This window comes from Phocoena phocoena, chromosome 19 (assembly GCF_963924675.1).
Source record: "Phocoena phocoena chromosome 19, mPhoPho1.1, whole genome shotgun sequence".
NCBI lineage: Eukaryota > Metazoa > Chordata > Mammalia > Artiodactyla > Phocoenidae > Phocoena > Phocoena phocoena.
In genome coordinates, this window is record NC_089237.1 from 23,396,564 (window position 1) to 23,420,284 (window position 23,721).

The 23,721-nt window shown below is 42.6% G+C and overlaps 1 protein-coding gene across 1 annotated transcript in view; it reads left to right on the forward strand.

Moving 5' to 3' along the window:
- B4GALNT2 (beta-1,4-N-acetyl-galactosaminyltransferase 2 (SID blood group)) overlaps positions 1-23,721 on the forward strand; it is a 53,138-nt gene that overhangs the window by 25,987 nt on the left and 3,430 nt on the right. The window contains 8 exon segments of the mRNA XM_065897987.1: positions 1,523-1,723; positions 2,655-2,792; positions 6,661-6,767; positions 7,947-7,984; positions 10,589-10,769; positions 11,804-11,890; positions 23,173-23,226; positions 23,229-23,359. Coding sequence (XP_065754059.1) covers positions 1,523-1,723; positions 2,655-2,792; positions 6,661-6,767; positions 7,947-7,984; positions 10,589-10,769; positions 11,804-11,890; positions 23,173-23,226; positions 23,229-23,359 — 937 coding nt within the window.

A 23,721-nucleotide genomic window follows, 5' to 3' on the forward strand; every position in this document is an offset into this window, starting at 1 on the left:
GACCAGGTTTAACTGATCAATATCTCTGCTTCCCGATTCCTGGGAAGAAGTTCTGGCTGATCAGCCCAGCTCAGAGGTGTCCACCCTTGGTCCAATCAGCCATGGCCAGGGGAGCATCGTGTGGTACAACTAGACTCATAGGTGTCACCTCTGTGGGTCAGGAGAAGAGTCTTAGAGCAGGGAGGTTATAAAGTAGGCAGATATCTCAAAATTTTTCTCCTCAGTGCTTAGATTTAGCAATTATTTCATTTCAGGATTTTTTCTAACTTGCCACTTTCCATTTGCATTGTTATTGAGTTCTTGTTTCTGCTTTTCTTAGATTCATTTTGTTATCTATTTTCAAACTTCCTATTTGATTGTTTAATTTATTTTATGTCTTGTGATCAGAAATTTGTATTTAAAGCTTCAAATTTTCCACTCAGTATAGTTTTAGTGTGTTCCACAGTTTTGTATGTAGTATAGTACCTCCATTAGTTTTATATTTTTGTTCTAATGTTGTCCTTGATTCAAACACTTGCTTTGGAAAGCTTTAAAAATTTTTTTCCACATTGTTGGGAGAGGGGGCTTATTATTATAGGTTTCATTTTGATTGTACTTGTCAGAGTGTGGAGTGTATAATCTGAACGATTTCTACTTTATTATGGTTTTCTTTTTTTTTTTTTATTATGGTTTTCTTTGTGTTCAAATAAGTGGCCCATTTTTGTAAATGTTCTAAAAGCTTTTTAACAGAATATGAGCTCTATAATTTAGTTGCTCTATTGCTTTATATATTTTTGAGACTTGATCCGTTAAGGACTGAGATTTTAGAGTGTTAGATGTGAGAATGTTAGAATCTATGACTATCTTCATATTTGTAATCCTTCTCCTTCCATATCCTGCCATTCTTTGCTCTGTGTGCTTTAATGCTATTATTTAATGGATAAAGTTCATGACCTCTACATCTGTTTTGTGGATCATTCATGTGATCATGATAAGTGATCCTTTTGGTCCCACTTAATTTTTTTGCCTCGAATTCAACTGTGTTGACATTAATATTGCAAACCTTACTCTTTATTTCCCCTTGGGCTCTTTTTGCCTATTCTTTTTTTTTTTTTTTTTTTTTGCGGTACACGGGCCTCTCACTGCTGTGGCCTCTCCCGTTGCGGAGCACAGGTTCCGGACACGCAGGCTCAGCGGCCATGGCTCACGGACCCAGCCGCTCTGCGGCACGTGGGATCTTCCCGGACCGGGGCACGAACCCATGTCCCCTGCATCGGCAGGCGGACTCTCAACCACTGCGCCACCAGGGAAGCCCCCGCCTATTCTTTTATTTCTGATTTTTTATTGAGTCTCTCTGTTGCAAATTGATTCTTTACTCTTCTATTTAACAGAAATCAATCTTGCTAAGTAGTGTAAGATACAGGTTTAACTGACGTTTTTCCTCCAGTTACTGTTCCCGTCTATATTACACAATCAAGTCTTTTTTGTTTACATAATCAAGAAAAATAACTTTAACAGCCTTTGCTCTTTTGTGTCGCAACAGCTCTAGATGTCTGTGGATGCTCAAGATGTCGGTCTCACTCTTGACCCTGGGCACTGTGTTATTTATGTTCAGAAGTGTATACCTTTATACACAGTCCAGTGACCACAAACCACGGCTCTCTCACCCTGCTCCGGCTGCCGGGATGCTGAAGCTTCTACCTGAGGAACATGTCAGGAGCCTCTTTGCCTATGATGGAATCTGGTGAGATAACAAGTTATTCCACCTTGGTCTGACCTTTCCTTCCTGTGGCTCACAGTGTCCTGTTGTGCCCACTTTACAGCCAGTTCCCTACCTTCCTGCACCTGTGTTGATTGCGAACGTGATTCCAAACCACGGAACCAGGAAAAGGCTTGGTCTGCAGGGCACGGACTCTGTTCCCAGCGAAGTCCCTTACGATTTTGGAGGGCCTGTTTAACCCAAACCACAGGAAAGATGCTGCCTTTCTTTCCCTCTGGCTTCCTCTTCTGGTCGGGGTTGCTGAGATGCCACTGACATTCCTACGACTCTCAAATTTAAAGAAGCTTGGGGAATTCCCTGGCTGTCCAGTGGTTAGGACTCTGAGCTTTCACTGCCGGGCCTGGGCTCGATCCCTGGTCGGGGAACTAAGATCTCACAAGCCGCGCAGTGTGGCAGAAGTTTGGTGCAGGAGATGACTCGAGAGGGGGCCTTTTTTTGGATTATAAAATTTATTTTTTATTATTTTATTGGAGTCTAGTTGATTTACAATGTTGTGTTAGTTTCAGGTGTACAGCAAAGTGATTCCGTTATATACAGAATATTGTGTAGAGTTCCCTGTGCTATGCAGTAGGTCCTTGTTGGTTATCTATTTTATCTATAGTAGGGTGTCTATGTTAATCCCAAGCTCCTAATTTATCCCTTTCCCCCACGTTTCCCCTTTGGTAGCCATACGTTGGTTTTGAGAGAAGGGCCTTCTTGCCCTTTCCCCTTCCTTCCCCTCCCTGTGTCTTTGGGAACAGCCACTGCTGACATTCTAGAGTCTCAACCCAACCCGGACGGTGGCTATGGGAAAGGAGAGTCTGAGGGGAACAACACACTGGGTTAGGCTTCAGGCCCCGCCTTACCCACCAGCCCACCCACCCAATCCGTGACCTTAGTCCTCATCTTGTTCTAGGCTCTTCCCGAAAAACCAGTGCAAATGTGAAGCCTCGGGACATCAGGGAAGCTATAACTTTGAGGACGCCTATGGCCAGAGTGACCTCCCGGCGGTGAAAGTGAGGAGACAGGCTGAATTTGAACACTTTCAGAGGAGGTAATGCAGACTATAAGGGCTCTTGGGCCCTGAGGTGGAACAGAAGCTCTCCCTACTGTCTCCTGAGGGTGTGGGTCCAGGGAGAGAAGGAAGGCACTCCTGCTCTTGCAGGGTCCCTGGAAGGAACTATTAGGAATAAACCAAGTAAAGAGAATTGAGGAAATAGTCCTTCAATAAAGATTTATAAAACTTGGGAATGAGGGCTCCCCTGGTGGCGCAGTGGTTGAGAGTCCGCCTGCCGATTCAGGGGACACGGGTTCGTGCCCCGGTCCGGGAAGATCCCACATGCCGTGGAGCGGCTGGGCCCGTGAGCCATGGCCTCTGAGCCTGCGCATCTAGAGCCTGTGCTCCGCAACGGGAGAGGCCACAACGGTGAGAGGCCCGCGTACCGAAAAAAAAAAAAAAAAGATCAATCTGATCTAGACAACATCTCTCAATGAGGGTACAGTATAACAGAGGGATACAGACTGTGCCCTCCCCCCGGGGTCAAGTGGCCACTCTCCCCACCACATCCTCCCTGCGCCACCATCATCACAGAGCACACGAGCAGTCTGTGGCCCAGGGAGTGTTTTCAGCAAATTGCATGGAACTCAAGAGTTCAATCCCAAGCTCAATGTTGTAATAGCAGTCAGAGGGAGGGATGTGGTAGGTTTTCAGAGGGAGAACAGCACCTAGCTCTGAGAATTGAAAAAGGAACTTCAAGAAAAAGGTGACATTCAGAGCTGGCCTGACCTCTGTAACTGAACAGATGACTTTGTATTCTAGCTTTTGGAGTCTGGCTCTGGGTTCTCACCCTTCCAGGAAAGGGACTTGATTGATCTCTTTGTCCTCAGTTTAGCACTGTGCCGGGCAAGTCAAGAAATGAATGAATAAGAGGCATAGGGTGATGTGTGACTCTGGACAGAGCTCTGGGTGTGATTCACTTCCTAAGGGAAGAGAAGCAGTTTGGAGGATGAAGCTTCAGGCATTAAAAAGGAATGAAGGGCTTCCCTGGTGGCGCAGTGGTTGAGAGTCCGCCTGCCGATGCAGGGGACACGGGTTCGTGCCCCGGTCTGGGAGGATCCCACATGCCGCGGAGCGGCTGGGCCCGTGAGCCATGGCCGCTGAGCCTGCGCGTCCGGAGCCTGTCCTCCGCAACGGGAGAGGCCACAACAGTGAGAGGCCCGCGTAACGCATAAAAAAAAAAAAAAAAAAAAAAAAAAAAAAGGAATGAAGTAGATCCCGCTGTACCTTTAGAAGGTGAAGTAGATCTGCACCTTTCCGCATCAAGGTGCAGAAAGTTTGTACAGTGTATTAGTTTGTGTTTTTAGAAGAGGGGTGGACGTTTGTGTGTTGCGTGCGTGTGTGGAGGTGTGTTTATGTATGTTGGGGGTGGGGAGTATGAACAGTGGTGTAAATGTTTAACAATGGGCTTTTGATAGTGGCTTGTAGTGTCTGCCAACTTCTGTGGTTTAAATCACACTGTGGCTGATTTCAAGCTACAGACAAGACATCACTGAATCCCAGTTATAAAACATCTCCACCATACAGATACAATAGACAAAAATAACCTCAAGAGCAGAATAATAGGAAAATGTAGTAAAATAATTTGGAAGTGGAGAGTTTTGAGTATTTATTACCTGTGTTCCCATTGTATTTAATTTTAATTGTATATAATTTAATTTTTATTACTGGCTGTGTTTAAAAGCTGGCTTTCAAAGCTCCTGAAAATTCAACAATTGACTCTCCTGCGTCAGTACAACCAGATCTCACGCGCCACTATTATACATGAATATCAATGGCTGTGTGTCCCTTGGCGGCAGGCAAGCGAGTAAGCAAGATTTTGCCTTACAAGCCCCTTTCACACAAAGTGTCCAAGCTTTCCAGGGGACAGCGGGCTGGGCCAAGTCATTGAGGCACCTGCTTTCAATGGCTGATACGCTGTCTACTAATTTAGGGGTATCCAAGAGGCCCGGCTCTGGGAAATTTTTCTGCTAGTCAGTCCCCCATGCTCAGGAAAGAAGATCCTGCTTGGGGCTTTCTCCTCACCTCAACCCTTCAAGGGCTCAAGATCCTCACATTTTCCCCTGCGGTCTGAGGGACGCCCCCCACCCCCAGTTGTAATTACACTCTGGATAAACTATACTCAGATGCACAAACTCTTGGGCTTTCTGTCCGTCATCCGAGCGCCGGGAGTCTCCTCAGCTGCCGTTTCACAAAAGAGGTACCAGGTGTGCACCAAATGAGCACTCAAGCAACACCAGGAGCCTCAATGATACATTTTTAAGAGCGTTCGATACATCCAGCTCATTCCTTTTAATTGCTATACAACTATGAATATGAATGCAATGAATTTTATTAAGCCATTCCCCTATTGAAAGATATTCAGATTTTTGCAAAATTTTCATTATTGCATTTACATAATTTGTAATAATATTACATTATACTTACATTCTTTCATTCATTTATTAAGATGTGTATAAGGATGTTCACTTCAGGCAATGTTGAAACAAACCTCCTTATGCATGTGCTACTGTTGACAACCACAAGTTTCTCCCCTTACCTAGCATCTGAATTACTGAGTCGTAGGATATGCTTATTTCTGCTTTTAATAAATGTGGCCAGATTGCCTTCAAGAGGACCAATATTAATTCACACTTTCATGAAGAGTCGGTACGTGTAGTACCTTATTTACATACTCTCTACCTGATCAACACTGGCTATCATAAAATTTTAAAGCTTCAAGGAAAAGGTATCATTGTTTTTTGCATTGTTTTTAAAGTTGCATTTCCCTGATTAATATTGCAGCTGAGCGTGTTCCATATATTTATTAGCCATTTGTATTTCCTCTTCTGTTAATTGCCTATTTCTGTACCTTTCCATTTAAAAATTTTGTCCTTTTCATGTTCCTGTGAATACTTCAGGAGTCTAATCTTTCTTCCAGGTAATCTAAATGATTTCCATGGTTAAGCGGATCCCTGAAGCCTACCTAACAACCGTATTACCTTTAGTCCCTCAAACAGTCAAAATATCACTGGATTGTGTTATGCGTTTGACTGAAGGTTGTTACAACAACAAAGCCACCTGGAAATGGTCACTGTGGTTGCTCTAAAAATATTGAGACAACATCCACTCCTAGATAAAGTTTTATATATTTGTTCAGTGACAAGAAAAGTTTTACCACCGTTCAGGAGTTGGTCTGCTTTGCCCTTTGTCCAGCGTATTGGTTGTCAATTACTTTGTACCTTGCCTACCAGGAAGTTCAGATGTGTCTTTGGTGTTTAGCAACTGCTGCTGGGTTGGCCGGCCGATATGGTCTGATTATTTTGTTTCTTCTGTTTTGCTGGTTGTGATTTTGATTTTTTTGTTTTTATTTATTCATTTATTTATTTTTGGCTGTGTTGGGTCTTCGTTTCTGTGCGAGGGCTTTCTCTAGTTGTGGCAAGCAGGGGCCACTCTTCATCGTGGTGCGCGGGCCTCTCACTGTCACGGCCTCTCTTGCTGCGGAGCACAGGCTCCAGACGCGCAGAGCTCAGTATTTGTAGCTCACGGGCCCAGCTGCTCCGTGGCACGTGGGATCTTCACAGACCAGGGCTTGAACCCGTGTCCCCTGCCTTGGCAGGCAGACTCTCAACCACTGCGCCACCAGGGAAGCCCGTGATTTTGATTTTGAATGTGCTTTGTTGTAATCTGCTTCAATTCCTTTGCGGAATTAGAGGCTGGACGGAGGGGCAGGAATAAAGGAGGAGAGAAAATGGAGGGCAGATCCGGCCAGTCTACTTTCAATTTCTCACCATTGGCAGCACAAAGCTCTGGGTACAAACATCACTTTAAGAACTAACTAGGGACAGGCGTCAAAGCAGCTGCCAATGGTTTTGTTTCTCTGCAGAGAAGGGCTGCCTCGCCCACCGCCCCTGCTGGCTCAGCCCAACCTGCCCTTTGGGTACCCTGTCCACGGGGTGGAAGTGATGCCCCTGCACACAGTTCCCATCCCAGGTAGGTACATCTCCGTTCAGAAAAGACCCGAGCAACTTTCTTATTCCTTCTTAAGCAAAAGGAGGAAGCAGAAGGGGACAGTCATTCATAGGGTACCTGCTGTGTACCCAGCACAATGAAGCTTGACATGGTTTCATTTAATGAAATGAAACCATTTCATTAGCCTCACTCTTTCCACCACTGGGAACCGCCCTTAGTAGCTGTGACCTCCCTGGGTATCCGAGATAACATAGAAGAGGACAGAAATCTATGTGCATCGAGGAATCTTGGGACATAATTGGCTTTTTGGTGGCCTCCAGCATCACGGGAGCAGGCAAAGCATGAGCCCATCTCCAGGGAGCGCATATGGCAAAGAATATTTATGCCAGTTAAAACTCCCCTCTACGAGGGAATTTTACTCCAGCATCACATCCCTGTGAGGTAAATATTATTTTGCCAACTTCACAGAGTTACCTAAGGCAACATAAGAAGAATCTGTCTGAATTAGAGCTTGAATTGATCATATTATAAGAACAGAGATAGATTCTAAAATAAAATCATTTGGGATGAATTGCTAGTGTTTTTGAAAAGTCATTTAAAAAATGATTTGCCACTTTGGATAGTTCTTTTTTTATTGTGGTAAAACATACATAACATAAAATTTACCATTTTAACCATTTTTAAGTGTCTAATTCTGTGGCATTAAGTACATTCACATTGTTTTGCAACCATCACCAGCAACCACCTCTAGAACTTTTTCATCTTTCCAACTGAAACTCTGCACCCATTTAACAGTAACTTCCTCTTCCCCCCAGTCCCTGGCAACCACCATTCTATTTTCTGTCTCTATGAATTTGACCATTCCAGGAAACTCATATAAGGATGATTCATTATTTATCTATTGCTTCCTTCCCTTCAGTAACAGAGATACCTGGAAGGGACTGGATTAATTCACAGCGCCCATCCAAAACTGAGGGTGGGCATTGGAGGCTTTAGAACTGCTGGAATTTGAGAAGGACCATGGGACACCATCTAATAAAGCCCTGGGGAGAGGGGAGTGGTCAGCAAGCTCCCTGGATAGGTGACACTTAAAGGGACTCTGGAGGGATGTGTAGGAGTGGACCGGGAAGGTGAGAGCATCAGGGAGTCCTTGGCATCCTCTCAAATGTTGTTTTTTGTCCTTTTTCCTGTGTTCTCCAGGTCTCCAGTTTGAAGGACCAGATGCTCCCATCTATGAGGCAAGGGTCGCCTTCCCAGCTCCCTTTTGCACTTGGCATCCTGTCCTTTGCTCACTGCCTGTGCCCTCTTCCCCCCATGGTAGCCGGTTTCAGATTTTGACAGAGTCTCTATCCTGATTAAATATTAGACGTGAGTCCATGGTGGGGAGAGGGGGAAGGGTGCCTATAGAAGTCATGAATTTTCCAGCCGTGGGGTAGCTGGAGTTCCAGGGAGGACTTCCAGAGGACTGGGCCACCAAGGGTCCTGCTGCCTTCAGCTACAAAGGAAGCTGCCGCCACAGCCGGGCTGTGTTGCCCCTGTTCGGGTCAGCGCCAGCAAGGTGGATGCTCTGTGGCCTGCCCTTCTTTCCCATTTAAGATAGCTCCAAATCAAGGTCTATGCAAGTATGTCTAAGGGGTGGGATGTAAATCACATCCAGACCCTAACTGAAAAGGAGTCTGGGAAATATAGTTTTAGTTTTCCTCCTTCTGCATGCCACACGAGGCTGTAATAGGTGGTGATTGAGCAAAGCTGCTCTGTCCTCCAGAGGGCGCCTCTGGACACCTTCCCTGCAACTCCCCTCACCGCTGCTGCCCCCTACACCTTTGTCGCTTTGTCTCTACTCTGTGTTACCTTCTTCATGGCACTTATCATACCTGAATTACTTTATATGTGTCATGATATGCTTATTGCCACTCTTCCTCACTAGACTATAAGCTTCTTGAAGGCAGGGAGTCTGTCTTATTCACTGCTCTTTTCCCAGTGCCTGTAGTTTGGATCTCAGAAAGTATCTCTCGAATGACTAAAGTGTTTTCAGCAGGAATGACATAATCTAGGTTACTTTTCCTAAAGATAACTGGCTGTCGCAAAAGACAAGAAGGCAAGGGAAAGAGTAGCAGTGGGGATGGAGAGAAGCAGATGGCTTCTAGCTACATGTTGAAGGTGGACCGGGCAGGACTCACTCATGGATCGGCTGTAGGCGTTGGGGAAAGAGCAGGACAAGAATGACTTCATTTGGGGACTGGAACAGCTGAGTGGGTGGAGGTGCCATTCACAAGGCAAGGAGAGCCAGGGACGGGGTGGAAAACAGGTTTATCGAGAAAAAAACATAGTTCAGTTTTGAAGATATCAGTTTGAGCTGCTTGTGAAACTTCCTAGCAGAGCAACCATCGAAGCAGCTGGATTTCAGAAAGATAGGAGCTGAAGATGTACTTAAAAAAAAATTATTTATTTACTTTATTTATTTATTTTTGGCTGCATTGGGTCTTCATTGCTGCATGCAGGCTTTCTCTAGTTGCGGCGAGCGGGGGCTACTCTTCATTGCGGTGCGCAGGCATCTCATTGTGGTGGCTTCCCTTGTTGCAGAGCACAGGCTCTAGGTGCGCGGGCTTCAGTAGTTATGGCGCGTGGGCTCAGTAGTTGTGGCTCACAGGCTCTAGAGCACAGGCTCAGTAGTTGCGGCGCATGGGCTTAGTTGCTCCACAGCATGTGGGATCTTCCAGACCAGGGATCGAATCCTTGTCCCCTGAATTGGCAGGCGTATTCTTTTTTTTTTTTTTTTTTTTTGTGGTACATGGGCCTCTCACTGTTGTGGCTTCTCCTGTTGCAGAGCAGAGGCTCCGGACGCACAGGCTCAAAGGCCATGGCTCACTGGCCTAGCCACTCCGAGGCATGTGGGATCTTCCCAGACCTGGGCACGAACCTGTGTCCCCTGCATCGGCAGGCGGACTCTCAACCACTGCGGGCAGGCGTATTCTTAACCACTGCACCAGCAGGGAAGTCCCTGAAGATGTACATTTTTAAACCATCAGCATATGAATAGTATTTAAAGCTGCTGCCTCCTCTAGTGAGAAGCGGTAGATTAAGAAGGGAAGAGGATGCAGAACCAAGCCCTGAAAAACTCTCTTTGGAGGTCAGATAGACAAGGAGTCGGCAAACGGAATTCAAAAGGAGCAGCCATGGGGCTTCCCTGGTGGCGCAGTGGTTAAGAATCTGCCTGCCAATGCAGGGGGCACAGGTTCAATCCCTGGTCTGGGAAGATCCCATATGCCGTGGAGCAACTAAGCCCGTGCGGCACAACTACTGAGCCCATGTGCCGCAACTACTGAAGCCTGCATGCCTAGAGCCCATGCTCAGCAACAAAAGAAGCCACTGAAATGAGAAATGAGAAGCCTGCGCGCTGCAATGAAGAGTAGCTCCCCCTTGCCACAACTAGAGAAAGCCCGTGCGCAGCAACGAAGACCCAACGCAGCCATAAATAAATAAATTTTAATAAAAAAATAAATGAGAGAGAGAGAGAGAGAGAGAGAGGGAGAGAGAGAGAGGGAGAGATAGATAGATAGATAGATGAGCAGCCGGGGTAGGAAAGGGTAGGAAGAAATCTTTAAGAATGGTATCCTGCAAGGCAAGAGTTAAGAATGCTTCAGAAATGGCCCTTGAACACACCAGGTCCTAGGACTTGATTCTTCTTTACTGGGGCTGGGGCAGCAACCGCAGAGCCAGACCCTAGGTTTCAGGGGCACCCGTGATCATTCTTCTCTCGTGTTTATGCACTCTGCTCCCTGCTGGCCATTCTGGGTATATGCTGTTCTTTGCATCTCGTCTTTCTATCTCATCTACCCTAGGTCACCCTGACAGCTTCTCTGGGGACACTGAACACCCTCGCTGACATCCCAGACAGTGTGGTACAGGGCAGAGGCCAGAAGCAGCTGAACATTTCGACCAGTAACCGGAAGCTTTTGAATTTCATACTCCAGCACGTGACATACACAAGCACAGAGTATCAGCGCTGCAGGGTGGATGTAGGTGAGAGGCTGTCCTTGGATGCTTAGGGACCTGTCCAAAATGCTTAGGGACCCAGAAAAACACCATCAGGCCCTCAAAGTCTTCCTCCTCCAGGAAGCCTGCCTCTCTAGCTCCTGTTTCTAACTCTAAACACCTAATTTCCCAATTACTGTACCCAGTGCTATCCCCCACGTTGCCATTGACCACATAGAGTGACTCGAAGGAAAGGACAGGCAAAATGCCTGCCCGACTCTCCACGAAGACAGATCATTCATGCTGTGTCCCTAGAAACCATCCAGTTCTGTTTCTCATTCTCAGTAGCAAGCAAACCTGAAGATGTTGGCTGCAGTAGATGGGGGGCAGTCTATGCATCAGTATCTTGTCCTGGGCACTAACAGGAAAGAGGGATGTGGGGAACTAGAAGCCCCCAGGTCAGTGGCTTTGTCTTCCTCCTCCCATCCCAGTCCCCGTTCCCATCCCCAGAATTCCTGGGAGAACAACTCCTGCCACCGGCAGGGCAGCCCCAGTTTCTTTCTGGTTGAATTCAAGGCACCCGTTCCCATTTTGAGCAGCTACACAGGATGCATTCCCAGGACACCAACAGAAAAAATGAAGTGTGGGACAGATTTCCCACGAGCACAAACTAGAGGCAAAGTTCTCTTCACTTCAGATTTTCAAACATTTTTTTATCACAAAATGACCCTGTGAGGTATAAAATGGGGCAGGTAGTATTATCTTGGTTTTGTAGATGGAGAAGGAGGTGAAGTGATTTACCCAAGGAATTTCAGATAACAAGGCAAAGTCAAATTTAATCCATCCCTCTGATTCCAATCCCACTTTACCCAACAGATTCTTACCGGGAGGAAATGTGAGTTTTGGAGGTGATCAACAGGTTGCCCCAGGGATGCGCAGCAGGTCATGAGCCACGCTGCCATAGACTATGCGGTCCTCAGTCTCATTCCACCAGTGCACTCCCGCATCCCGTCGGCTTCCCGGGCAGCGGGGGGAGTGACCCAGACACAGTGCACCCAACCTGACCTTATTTCTCTCTCCAGTGAGTCTGGAGTCCAAGTCCTCAGTGGCCAAGTTTCCAGTGGCCATCCGCCTTCCTGTTATGCCCAAGTTATATGATCCTGGACCAGGTAAGGCCCTTGTCTCTGGGGCTTCATGGTGGGTCCTATAGAATATTGGTGAGATTCAGAAGGGATCCCATCTGAGATGGAGGAGAAGAATAATTATAAAGATAGAGTGGTTCTAGAGCAGGAATATGTACATCAATGGAATCAAATTAGAAATCTAGAAATAGACATGTTGATAGTTTACCATGTGATAAAGATAGCTTTTCAAATTAAAGGGAGAAAAGATGGATTATTCAAGAAAACATGCAGGATAACTGTGTAACTATGTGGAAAAGAACAAGTTGAATCTATCTCACAGCTCATACCAAGATAAATTCCAAATAGGCAAATATCTATTTTTTTGGAAGTACTAGAAAAAAACATGGAGTTTAAAAATAACTTTGGAGGGACTTCCCTGGCAGTCCAGTGGTTAGGACTCCGTGTTTCCACTGCAGGGAGCATGAGTTCAATCCCTGGTCCGGAAACTAAGATCCCGCATGCCGTGTGGCACAGCCAAATAAATAAATAAAGAAAGAAATAAAACTTTGGCGTATAAGGCTTTTCTAAATATGACACAAACCCCACAGGCCATAAGGAAAAGACTAAAAACATAAAATACATAACAATTTTTAATATTTTTATGACAGAAACTTACCATATGCAAAGTCAAATGACAAAGGACGAATTGGGAAAAAGTATCTTCAACACACATTGAAGTCAAAGGTCTAATTTTACTTAAGAGCACTTGTGAATCAATAAGAAAAGAACATGAATAAGAAAAGAACAAGAAAAGAATAAGCCAATTCACAAAAAGTTAAATTCAAGAATACTTTTAGCCATTAAAATACATGCTCAATTTCATGCTAAGAAAAGTGCAAATGAAAACTACATTCATATTGTGTTGGAAGAGTAGGGAAACATAAACTGTGAGCGGTATCTTAGTTCCCTGACCAGGGATGGAACCCGCGCCCCCTGCAGTGGAAGTGCAGATTCTTAACCACTGCACCGCCAGGGAAGTCCTGTCAGCATTTTAAACGTATGTGTGCTTTGGTCCAGCCGCTTATCGTGTGGCTTCTAGAAATTATCCTAAGATGCTTACATCTGTGTGAAATGACATTTGTTTGAAGGTATTTATTGCAGCATTGTTTGCAATGCCAAAAACCTTAAAAGTGGGAGGCACTGGTTAAATCAAGTGTGGTCCATTGGTATAATGAAATGCCACGCAGTGCCATTCAGAAGGACGGAGGAGGAAAACAGGAGCAGGGAGGTTTTTATTCTGATACAAAATGCTTTCCAAGATGTACAGAAAAGAGTAAAGAGTAAGCTACCTTTTCTGTAAAAAGAAAGGGGGAAAGAAGACATAACTGCTTGATTACAGAAAAATAAACAAGAAATTAGTAATACTGGTAAACTCCTGGGAAGAAACCAAGTAGTTGGGAACAGGGATGGGAAGAAGTATTTTCATGGTATAACTTTCAATACATTTAGAATTTTGAACAGTTGACATTTTTTTAAACTGTATTACCTATATATTCAAAATGTAATCTATTCAAATAGATTCTTTTCAAAATATAAATTGTTATTTTAAAGTAATAGTATTAAATATCTGTGGAGAGGGATTTAAAGTATGGGCTTAACATCATAACTATCTCAAAAATAAAAGAAATAAGTACAAGGAGTTCACAAAAAACCCTTTCTGGCTTCAGATTTGTTTTAAAGATAAAGTGTTACCAATAAAATGGAAATCACCACAATCTTCTTCCCCTCCCTTCTTCCAGCAGTCATGATCTTTCTTTTCCCTGTTTTTGTACATTTTTTTTTTTTTTCCGGTATGTGGGCCTCTCACTGTTTTGGCCTCTCCCGTTGCGGAGCACAGGCTCCGGACGCGCAGGCTCAACGGCCATGGCTCACGGGCCCAGCCGCTCCGCGGCATGTGGGATCTTCCCGGACCGGGGCACGAACCCGTGTCCCCTGCATCGGCAGGCGGACTCTCAACCACTGCGCCACCAGGGAAGCCCCCTGTTTTTGTACATTTTAATATGTAGATTTCTATTCTTACACATGTGTACACACACACACACACACACACACACACACAGCATATACAGTGTGGTACAATGCATTTTTGAACTTCTCATAAAAGTTACATTGTATGGCATGAAGTTCTAGTTTCTGACCTTTTGTCAGTCCATGGCTTGTCTTTTGATTTTGCTTCAGGGTCTTTTGTTATTAAAAGCTTTATCCTTTAATAAAATTGATTCGTTGTTTTCTACCTTTTGCTTTTTGTGCCTTATTCAAGAAATTCTTCCCTACATTGGAGCCATAAAGATACTCTATTTTTTTCAAAAGTTGCACATGTTTGGTTCTTACATTTAGATACTTACGTGTGGCATGTGAAGAGGACCTAATTTTTTGTGTATGGAGAGCCTGTTGTCCCACCACCACAGACCTAGTGGTGCAGCTACCTACTGCTCGTACAGCCGGCCCCTCACATACCCGCTTTCATGCATGCAGGGGTCTGAACCTTTTTTAGGTCACATCGATCTATTTATCCTTGGGCTCTCATTCCACAACGTTTCCATACACTTTATAACAGGTTTTGTATCTAGTGGGGATAAATTCTGTACTTCAGGATGACTGTATTTCATTTAGCAAAATTTTCTCAGCCCTTCTTGGTCTTTTACTTTTTCATTAGCGTTTTGGCATCAGCTCATCAAGATCCTCCAAAATCCCTTGAGATTTTGATGAGAATTTCATAGAATTTGTAGCTTAATTAGAGATGAATTGACAGTTTTATGAAGTTGAATATTCCCAACCATGAATCTGGTATACCTCTCCACGTTATAATCTCCATGTCATAGTCTCTTCATAGGTTCTTCAATAATTTATTTTCTAGTTTTATTTGTAGAGGAATGGCACACTTCATTGGATTTAGTCTTAGGTACTTTATATTTCTTATTGCTTTTATAAATTGGATCTTTTTATTCTACATTTTAATTGGTTGCCGTTGGTATATAGGACATTAGTGATTTTTGAATGTTGAACTTACACAAGCAGCATCGTTCTTGCACTCATATTAGTGATTGTTTTTAACATGGAGTCTCTTGAACAAATAATAATTTTTGTCTCTTCTTTTCCAGTTCTTATCATTTGTTTAGTTTTCTTGTCTTACTGCATTTTGCTAAAATCTCCGGTACAGTGTTGAATGATAGCAGTGGTAGCAGGCACTTTTGCTTGTTCCTGAGTTTAAGAACATTCGAATGCTCTACCGTTCATGTTTGCCGGGTAGGAGTGTGGTAGATGTGTCAGGGTAAGAAAGTTTCCTTCTTTCCTTCTATTTCTGATGTGGACCATTTTTTTAAAGTCTTTATTGAATTTGTTACAATATTGCTTCTGTTTTATGTTTTGTTTTTTTGACTGCGAGGCATGTGGGGTCTTAGCTCCTCGACTAGGGATTGAACCTGCACCCCTTGCATTGGAAGGCGAAGTCTTAACCTCTGGACCACCAGGGAAGTTCCTTTCCTTCTATTACTGCTGCTAAGAATTTTTCTATTTCTACTTTCTATTTCCTTGCAGAGAGTTTTTATATGAATGAGTGTTGAATTTTATCAGATAAATTGTCTGTACCCACTGAAATAATTTTTCTCCTTTAATTGGGTTTATGTAGTGACTTACATTATTGATTTTCTGCATTATTGATTTTCTGCTGTTGAAATTGTTCCTGTATTTCTGGAATAAACCCATCTTGATTGCAATGTATTAGTTGATTAAATGCTGAATTAAATTTGATGCAATTTTATATAGGATTTTTGCACCTGTATTCAAAACTGAGACTAGTTTTTCCTGTAATGTCCTTGCCCAGTTTTGTTATCAATATTATACAAGTTTCGTAAGACAAGTTGGATAGCTTTCCTTTTTTCAGTTTGCTGAAGTGAATTGTAATAAAATAGGAATAATACACCTCTTGGAGTTTTATTACAACTTATCTGATCCTTATGTCTTTTTTTTTGGTCCAAGTTTTGGGGAAGGTGGTTAAGGATGGGAATGTGGATGGGAAGGAGTGAAAGAAAGGGAAGAAATTTAAAACTATCAGTTCTGTTTCTTTAATGGTTGTTGATCTGTATGTACATTGAGTAAATTTTTTAAATGTTTCTGTAAAGTTGTCTTAAATTTGATGTAAATTGCCTATTTTTTTTGTCATAGAGCTGTTCATAGCATTCTCTTATGTTTGTTAAAAATTTTTAAATATCTGAAGTCAGGTCTCCCTTTTGGTTCTTTACATTTATCTTCAGTAATTTTAAGTTGGTTTCATATCTAAATATTCTCGTTTCATTTATGCCTGTTTTTGTTCCATATTTTCTTTTTCATATAGGTGATTCTGTGATTTGTCACTTTAAAGATTTTAAACATTCTCATTTTAAATCCTTTTCAGCTTCCTCTATTATTGTGTCTATCTAGAGTGGTAGATACACACTGTGCAGGGTAGATTTGCTGGCTGTAGTTTTCTTTGAGTGTCTTGGAATTTTTGCTGGTGGCTCATCTTGAGTAGGAGGCTTTTGCTTGTTGTTTCGTTTTCTCCTCTCTCCTTCTTTCTCCCTCTTTTCTCTCTCTCTCTCTCTCCTGATTTGTTCCCATCTCACAGCTTTACAATTGCTTCTATTCCCAGTAGCCCAAGATTCCTAGTCCATCATTTCATACTGGAGTGTTGGGGTCCTTGTCCCCTAGTGATATTGGTGTCACTGAAGTGCCAGTTGCTGGGCCTGAGGGTGGCTTGGCACAGGGCTTGGCTGTGATGTGGTGTCATCTCTGCACCCAGAGTTGTGTACAGGGATGATGGATGTTTGGGGTTCCTTGCCCAGCAGGTAGTATGTGGTGAGAGATGGAGGGAGTGCAGCCTGGCTTAAGTCCATGGCTTCTAGCAAAAAGCCTGGCTATGGACCCACATACCTTATGAGACACTTTTATTCCATTAAAACACTCAGACTCGGCCTCCCAGCCTCCTCTGCTGTTCTGACCTCAGATTGCTGCAAGCCCAGCTCCAGCTCTGCTCACAGCTGTTGATATCTGTTCTTGGAAGAAATGTTGTCTATTTTTGAGCACAGCTATGTCTGCATTTTCCTTTATCATTGCTATGTGTTTGGAACAATATGGAATTTCAAAGCAAAATTCTATACCACCAACTTGGCTGGGAGTCCCCTACGTTGACCACCTCCTATGGTAATTCAGGCCTCTGATTCTCTCTTTACTATAACAAAAGAACCAAACTTATCATGTGGCCTGAGAAGAGAAGACGTAGGTGAGGATTCATTTGCCATGCTCTTGAACATGATTTACTTGACGCTTTCTGTTACTGAGCCCTTTCCAGATTCTTGGGCAGCAGCAATACCATAGAAATGAATATCGCTTCTGCAAGACTCTTAGGCACACAGAGCTTTTTATTAAAAGAGATAGTTTGTGCACAAGAGAGAAGGCAGGAGACAAGCCTCTCGGACAGCCTCATCCACCAGAGGGCAGACAGCAGAAGCAAGAAGAACTACAATCCTGTAGCCTGTGGAATGAAAACCACATTCACAGAAAGATAGACAAAATGAAAAGGCAGAGGACTAAGTACCAGATGAAGGAACAAGATAAAACACCAGAAAAACAACTAAATGAAGTGGAGATAGGCAACCTTCCAGAAAAAGAATTCAGAATAATGATAGTGAAGATGATCCAGGGCCTTGGAAAAAGAATGGTGGCAAAGATTGAGAAGATGCAAGAAATGTTTAACAAGCACCTAGAAGAATTAAACAGCAAACAAACAGAGATGAACAGTACAATAACTGAAATGAAAAATACACTAGAAGGAGTCAATAGCAGGATAACAGAGGCAGAAGAACGGACACATGACCTGGAAGACAGAATGGTGGAATTCACTGCTGCAGAACAGAATAAAGAAAAAAGAATGAAAAGAAATGAAGACAGCCTAAGAGACCTCTGGGACAACATTAAATGCAACAACATTCTCATTATAGGGGACTCAGAAGGAGAAGAGAGAGAGAAAGGACCCGAGAAAATATTTGAAGAGATTATAGTCGAAAACTTCCCTAACATGGAAAAGGAAATAGCCACCCAAGTCCAGGAAGTGCAGAGAGTCCCATACAGGATAAACCCAAGGAGAAACATGCTGAGACACATAGTAATCAAATTGACAAAAATTAAAGACAAAGAAAAATTATTGAAAGCAGTAAGGGAAAAATGACAAATAACATATAAGGGAACTCCCATAAGGTTAACATCTGATTCTCAGCAGAAACTCTATAAGCCAGAAGGGAGTGGCATGATACATTTAAAGTGATGAAAGGGAAGAACCTACAACCAAGATTACTCTACCCAGCAAGGATCTCATTCAGATTCGACAGAGAAATCAAAAGCTTTACAGACATGCAAAAGCTAAGAGAATTCAGCACCACCAAACCAGCTCTACAACAAATGCTAAAGGAACTTCTCTAAGTGGGAAACACAAGAGAAGAAAAGGACCTACAAAAACAAGCCCATAACAGTTAAGAAAATGGTCATAGGAACATACATATCGATAATTACCTTAAATATGAATGGCTTAAATGCTCCAAGCAAAAGACACAGGCTCACTGAATGGATACAAACACAAGACCCATATATATGCTGTCTACAAGAGACCCACCTCAGACCTAGGGACACATGCAGACTGAAAGTGAGGGGATGGAAAAAGATATTCCATGCAAATGGAAATCAAAAGAAAGCTGGAGTAGCAATACTCCTATCAGATAAAATAGACTTTAAAATAAAGAATGTTACAAGAGACAAGGAAGGACACTACATAATGGTCAAGGGATCGATCCAAGAAGATGATGTAACAATTATAAATATATATGCACCCAACATAGGCTCACCTCAATACATAAGGCAACTGCTAACAGCTATAAAAGAGGAAATCGACAGTTACACAATAATAGTGGGGAACTTTAACACCTCACTTACACCAACAGACAGATCATCCAGACAGAAAATTAATAAGGAAACACAAGTTTTAAATGACATAACAGACCAGATATATTTAATTGATATTTATAAGACATTCCATCCAAAAACAGCAGATTACACTTTCTTCTCAAGTGCACACGGAACATTCTCCAGGATAGATCACATCTTGGGTCACAAATCAAGCCTCAGTAAATTTAAGAAAACTGAAATCATATCAAGCATCTTTTCTGACCACAACGCTATGAGATTAGAAATCAATTACAGGGAAAAAACATAAAAAAAAAAACACACACACACATGGAGGCTAAACAATATGTTACTAAATAACCAAGAGATCACTGAAGAAATCAAAGAGGAGATCAAAAAATACCTACAGACAAATGACAACAAAAACATGACGATCCAAAACCTATGGGATGAAGCAAAAGCAGTTCTAAGAGGGAAGTTTATAGCAATACAAGCCTACCTCAGGAAACAAGAAAAATCTCAAATAAACAATCTAACCTTACACTTAAAGCAACTAGAGAAAGAAGAACAAACAAAATGCAAGTTAGTAGAAGGAAAGAAATCATAAAGATCAGAGCAGAAATAAATGAAATACAAACAAAGAAGACAATAGCAAAGGTCAATAAAACTAAAAGGTGGTTCTTTGAGAAGATAAACCAAATTGGTAAACCATTAGCCAGACTCATCAAGAAAAAGAGGGAGAGGACTCAAATCAATAAAATTAAAAATGAAAAAGGAGAAGTTACAACAGACACCGCAGAAATACAAAGCATCCTCAGAGACTACAACAACCAACTGTATGCCAATAAAATGGACAACCTGGAAGAAATGGACAAATTCTTAGAAAGGTATAACCTTCCAAGACCGAACCAGGAAGAAATGGAAAATATGAATAGACCAATCACAAGTAATGAAATTGAAACTGTGATTAAAAATCTTCCAACAAACAAAAGACCAGGACCAGATGGCTTCACAGGTGAATTCTATCAAACATTTAGAGAAGAGCTAATACCCATCCTTCTCAAGCTCTTCCAAAAAATTGCAGAGGAAGGAACACTCCCAAACTCATTCTATGAGGCCACCATCACCCTGATACCAAAACCAAAGATACTACAAAAAAAGAAAATTACAGACCAATATCACTGATGAATATAGATGCAAAAGTCCTCAACAAAATACTAGCAAACAGAATCCAACAACACATTAAAAGGATCGTACACCATGATCAAGTGGGATTAATCCCAGGGATGCAAGGATTCTTCAATATATGCAAATCAATCAATGTGATACACCATATTAACAAATTGAAGAAGAAAAACCATATGATCATCTCAATAGATGCAGAATAAGCTTTTGACAAAATTCAACACCCAGTTGTGATAAAAACTCTCCAGAAAGTGGGCATAGAGGGAACCTACCTCTACATAATAAAAGCCATATACAACAAACCCACAGCAAACATCATTCTCAATGGTGAAAAACTGAAAGCATTTCCTCTAAGATCAGGAACAAGACAAGGATGTCCACTCTCACCACTATTATTCAACATAATTTTTGAAGTCCTAGCCATGGCAATCAGAGAAGAAAAAGAAATAAAAGGAATTCAAGGTGGAAAAGAAGAAGTAAAACTGTCACTGTTTACAGACGACATGATACTATACACAGAGAATCCTAAAGATGCCACCAGAAAACTACTAGAGCTAATCAATGAATTTGGTAAAGTTGCAGGATACAAAATTAATGCACAGAAATCTCTTGCATTCCTATACACTAATGATGAAAAATCTGAAAGAGAAATTAAGGAAACATTCCCTTTTACCATTGCAACAAAAAGAATAAAATACCTAGGAATAAACCTACCTATGGAGACAAAAGACCTGTATGCAGAAAACTATAAGATACTGATGAGAGAAATTAAAGGTGATACAAACAGATGAAAAGATATACCGTGTTCTTGGATTGGGAGAATCAGTATTGTGAAAATGACTATACTACCCAAAGCAATCAACAGATTCAATGCAATCCCTGTCAAATTACCAATGGCATTTTTTACAGAACTAGAACAAAAAATCTTAAAATTTGTATGGAGACATAAAAGGCCCCGAATAGCCAAAGCGGTCTTGAGGGAAAAAAATGGAGCTGGAGGAATCAGACTCCCTGACTTCAGACTATACTACAAAGCTACAGTAATCAAGATAATATGGTACTGGCACAAAAACAGAAATATAGATCAATGGAACAGGATAGAAAGCCCAGAGACAAACCCACACACCTATGGTCAACTAATCTATGACAAAGGAGGCAAGGATATACAATGGAAAAGACAGTCTCTTCAATAAGTGGTGCTGGGAAAACTGGACAGCTACATGTAAAAGAATGAAATTAGAACCCTCCCTAACACCATACACAGAAATAAACTCAAAATACATTAGAGACCTAAATGTAATACTGGACACTATAAAACTCTTAGAGGCAAACATAGGAAGAACACTCTTTGACATAAATCACAGCAAGATCTTTTTTGACTCACCTCCGAGAGTAATGGAAATAAAAACAAAAATAAACAAATGGGACCTAATGAAACTTAAAAGCTTTTGCACAGCAAAGGAAACCATAAACAAGAGGAAAAGACAACCCTCAGAATGGGAGAAAATATTTGCAAAATGAATCAACAGACAAAGGATTAATCTCCAAAATATATAAATAGCTCATGCAGCTCAATATTAAAAAAACAAACAACCCAATCCAAAAATGGGCAGAAGACCTGAATAGACATTTCTCCAAAGAAGACATACAGATGGCCAAGAGGCACATGAAAAGCTGCTCAACATCACTAATTATTGGAGGAATGCAAATCAAAACTACAATGAGATATCATCTCACACCGGTCAGAATGGCCATCATCAAAAAATCTAGAAACAATGAATTCTGGAGAAGGCGTGGAGAAAAGGGAACCCTCTTGCACTGTTGGTGGGAATGTAAATTGCTACAGCCACTATGGAGAACAGTATGGAGGTTCCTTAAAAAACTAAAAATAGAACTACCATACAACCCAGCAAGCCCACTACTGGGCATATACCCTGAGAAAACCATAATTCAAAAAGAGTCATGTACCACAATGTTCATTGCAGCTCTATTTACAATAGCGAGGACATGGAAGCAACCTAAGTGTCCATCGACAGACGAATAGATAAAGAAGATGTGGTACATATACACAATGGAATATTACTCAGTCATAAAAAGGAACGAAACTGGGTCATTTGTAGAGATGTGGATGAATCTAGAGACTGTCATACAGAGTGAAGTAAGTCAGAAAGAGAAAAACAGATATCGTATATTAATGCATATATGTGGAACCTAGAAGAATGGTACAGATGAATCAGTTTGCAGGGCAGAAATAGAGACACAGATGTAGAGAACGAACGTATGGACACCAAGTGGCGGGGTGGTGGTGGTGGTGGAATGAATGGGGAGATTGGGTTTGACGTGTATACACTAATACGTATAAAATGGATAACTAATAAGAACCTTCTGTGTAAAAAATAAAATAAAATTCAAAAATTTTTTAAAAGAGAGAGAGAGAGAAGGCGGGAAAAGAGTGCCAACTCCTCCAGTAGAAGGGGAGAGTTGCTTTTATAACAAAAGGGAGGTTTGTCTCATGAGCACGGATAATTTCCAGAAATCATCCAACTTCTTTGGTCAGCGGCAGGTGGCTCCGTGGTGGCTGTCCTGAGTAGGGAGCCCTTCTGTGAGGGGGAAGAAGGGCGCGAGAATGTTCTGTAAGCAAAGCCCACGAGCAGATTAGGTGAAAATTTGCAGTTGAGCTTCTTGTCTTGTGGCAACTAGGTATACTCTTAGTGGCACAGAGATAAAGTTACTCTTTTATTCCTGTGAGTCTGGTTTTTTTCCTCTGGGACTCGGGCCCCCAGCGCCTTTGTTCTTTAGTTTGCAAGGCTTGTTTACCCAAGACTGGTCTTTTTCCAAAATGGCTGTACTCTTGTCTCCCTGTCTCGTTTCCACTCACTCCCACAGACCCAGGAGAAGCTGGGTGATGCCGCCGCATGTAGTGAAAAGGGTTTATAGAGTGATTTCTGATTTCTGTCATTCTGAAAAGTGGCTCTGCAGTTGGGTTCTGTTGCGTTCACCCACAAACAATAGGTGAGGGTGTAGCTTTCAGCATGCGTTAACTTCAGCCGACCCCACCTCACCAGACGACCCACGTGCCCCCAGAATGATGCAAGTCAGGACAGTGAGGCTTCCTGAAGACAGAGCTCTGACATCTACCCTTTCTTGCTCAGAGAGGAAGCTCAGAGACCTGGTGACCATTGCCACCAAAACTTTCCTCCGTCCCCACAGCTCATGACCATGCTCCAGAGTATTCGTGTGTATTACCCAGATTTGACCGTGATCGTGGCTGATGACAGCAAGGAGCCCCTGAAAATTAATGACAGCCACGTGGAGTATTACACCATGCCTTATGGGAAGGTATGTCCCTCCCAGATGGGGAGACACCTGGATCCCGGGACAAGAGGGCCCACAGTCAGGTTCTGCCCTGAATGGGGCTGCTTCAGTGGCCCTCCCAAGGCAGCAGGGTCCTGGCATGGGAGGGGAGTCCCCTTGCTGATTCCAAATTCACAGAGAAATCAGGCCACTCTCCCTTTTCTGCATTAACAGGGTAGTTAATCTGCCTCTCCTCACACTTGGTGTGGAAATTGATTGAGAGCCTTCTAAGTGGCTTGAGGTGTCTGACAGTCTAAGGTTTCCTGACATGCAGGTCCACCAGCAGAGAAACCTCTCATCCCTATAATTCCCCCCTCGCTGGAGCGTCTCTCTCCCCCATGCACCAT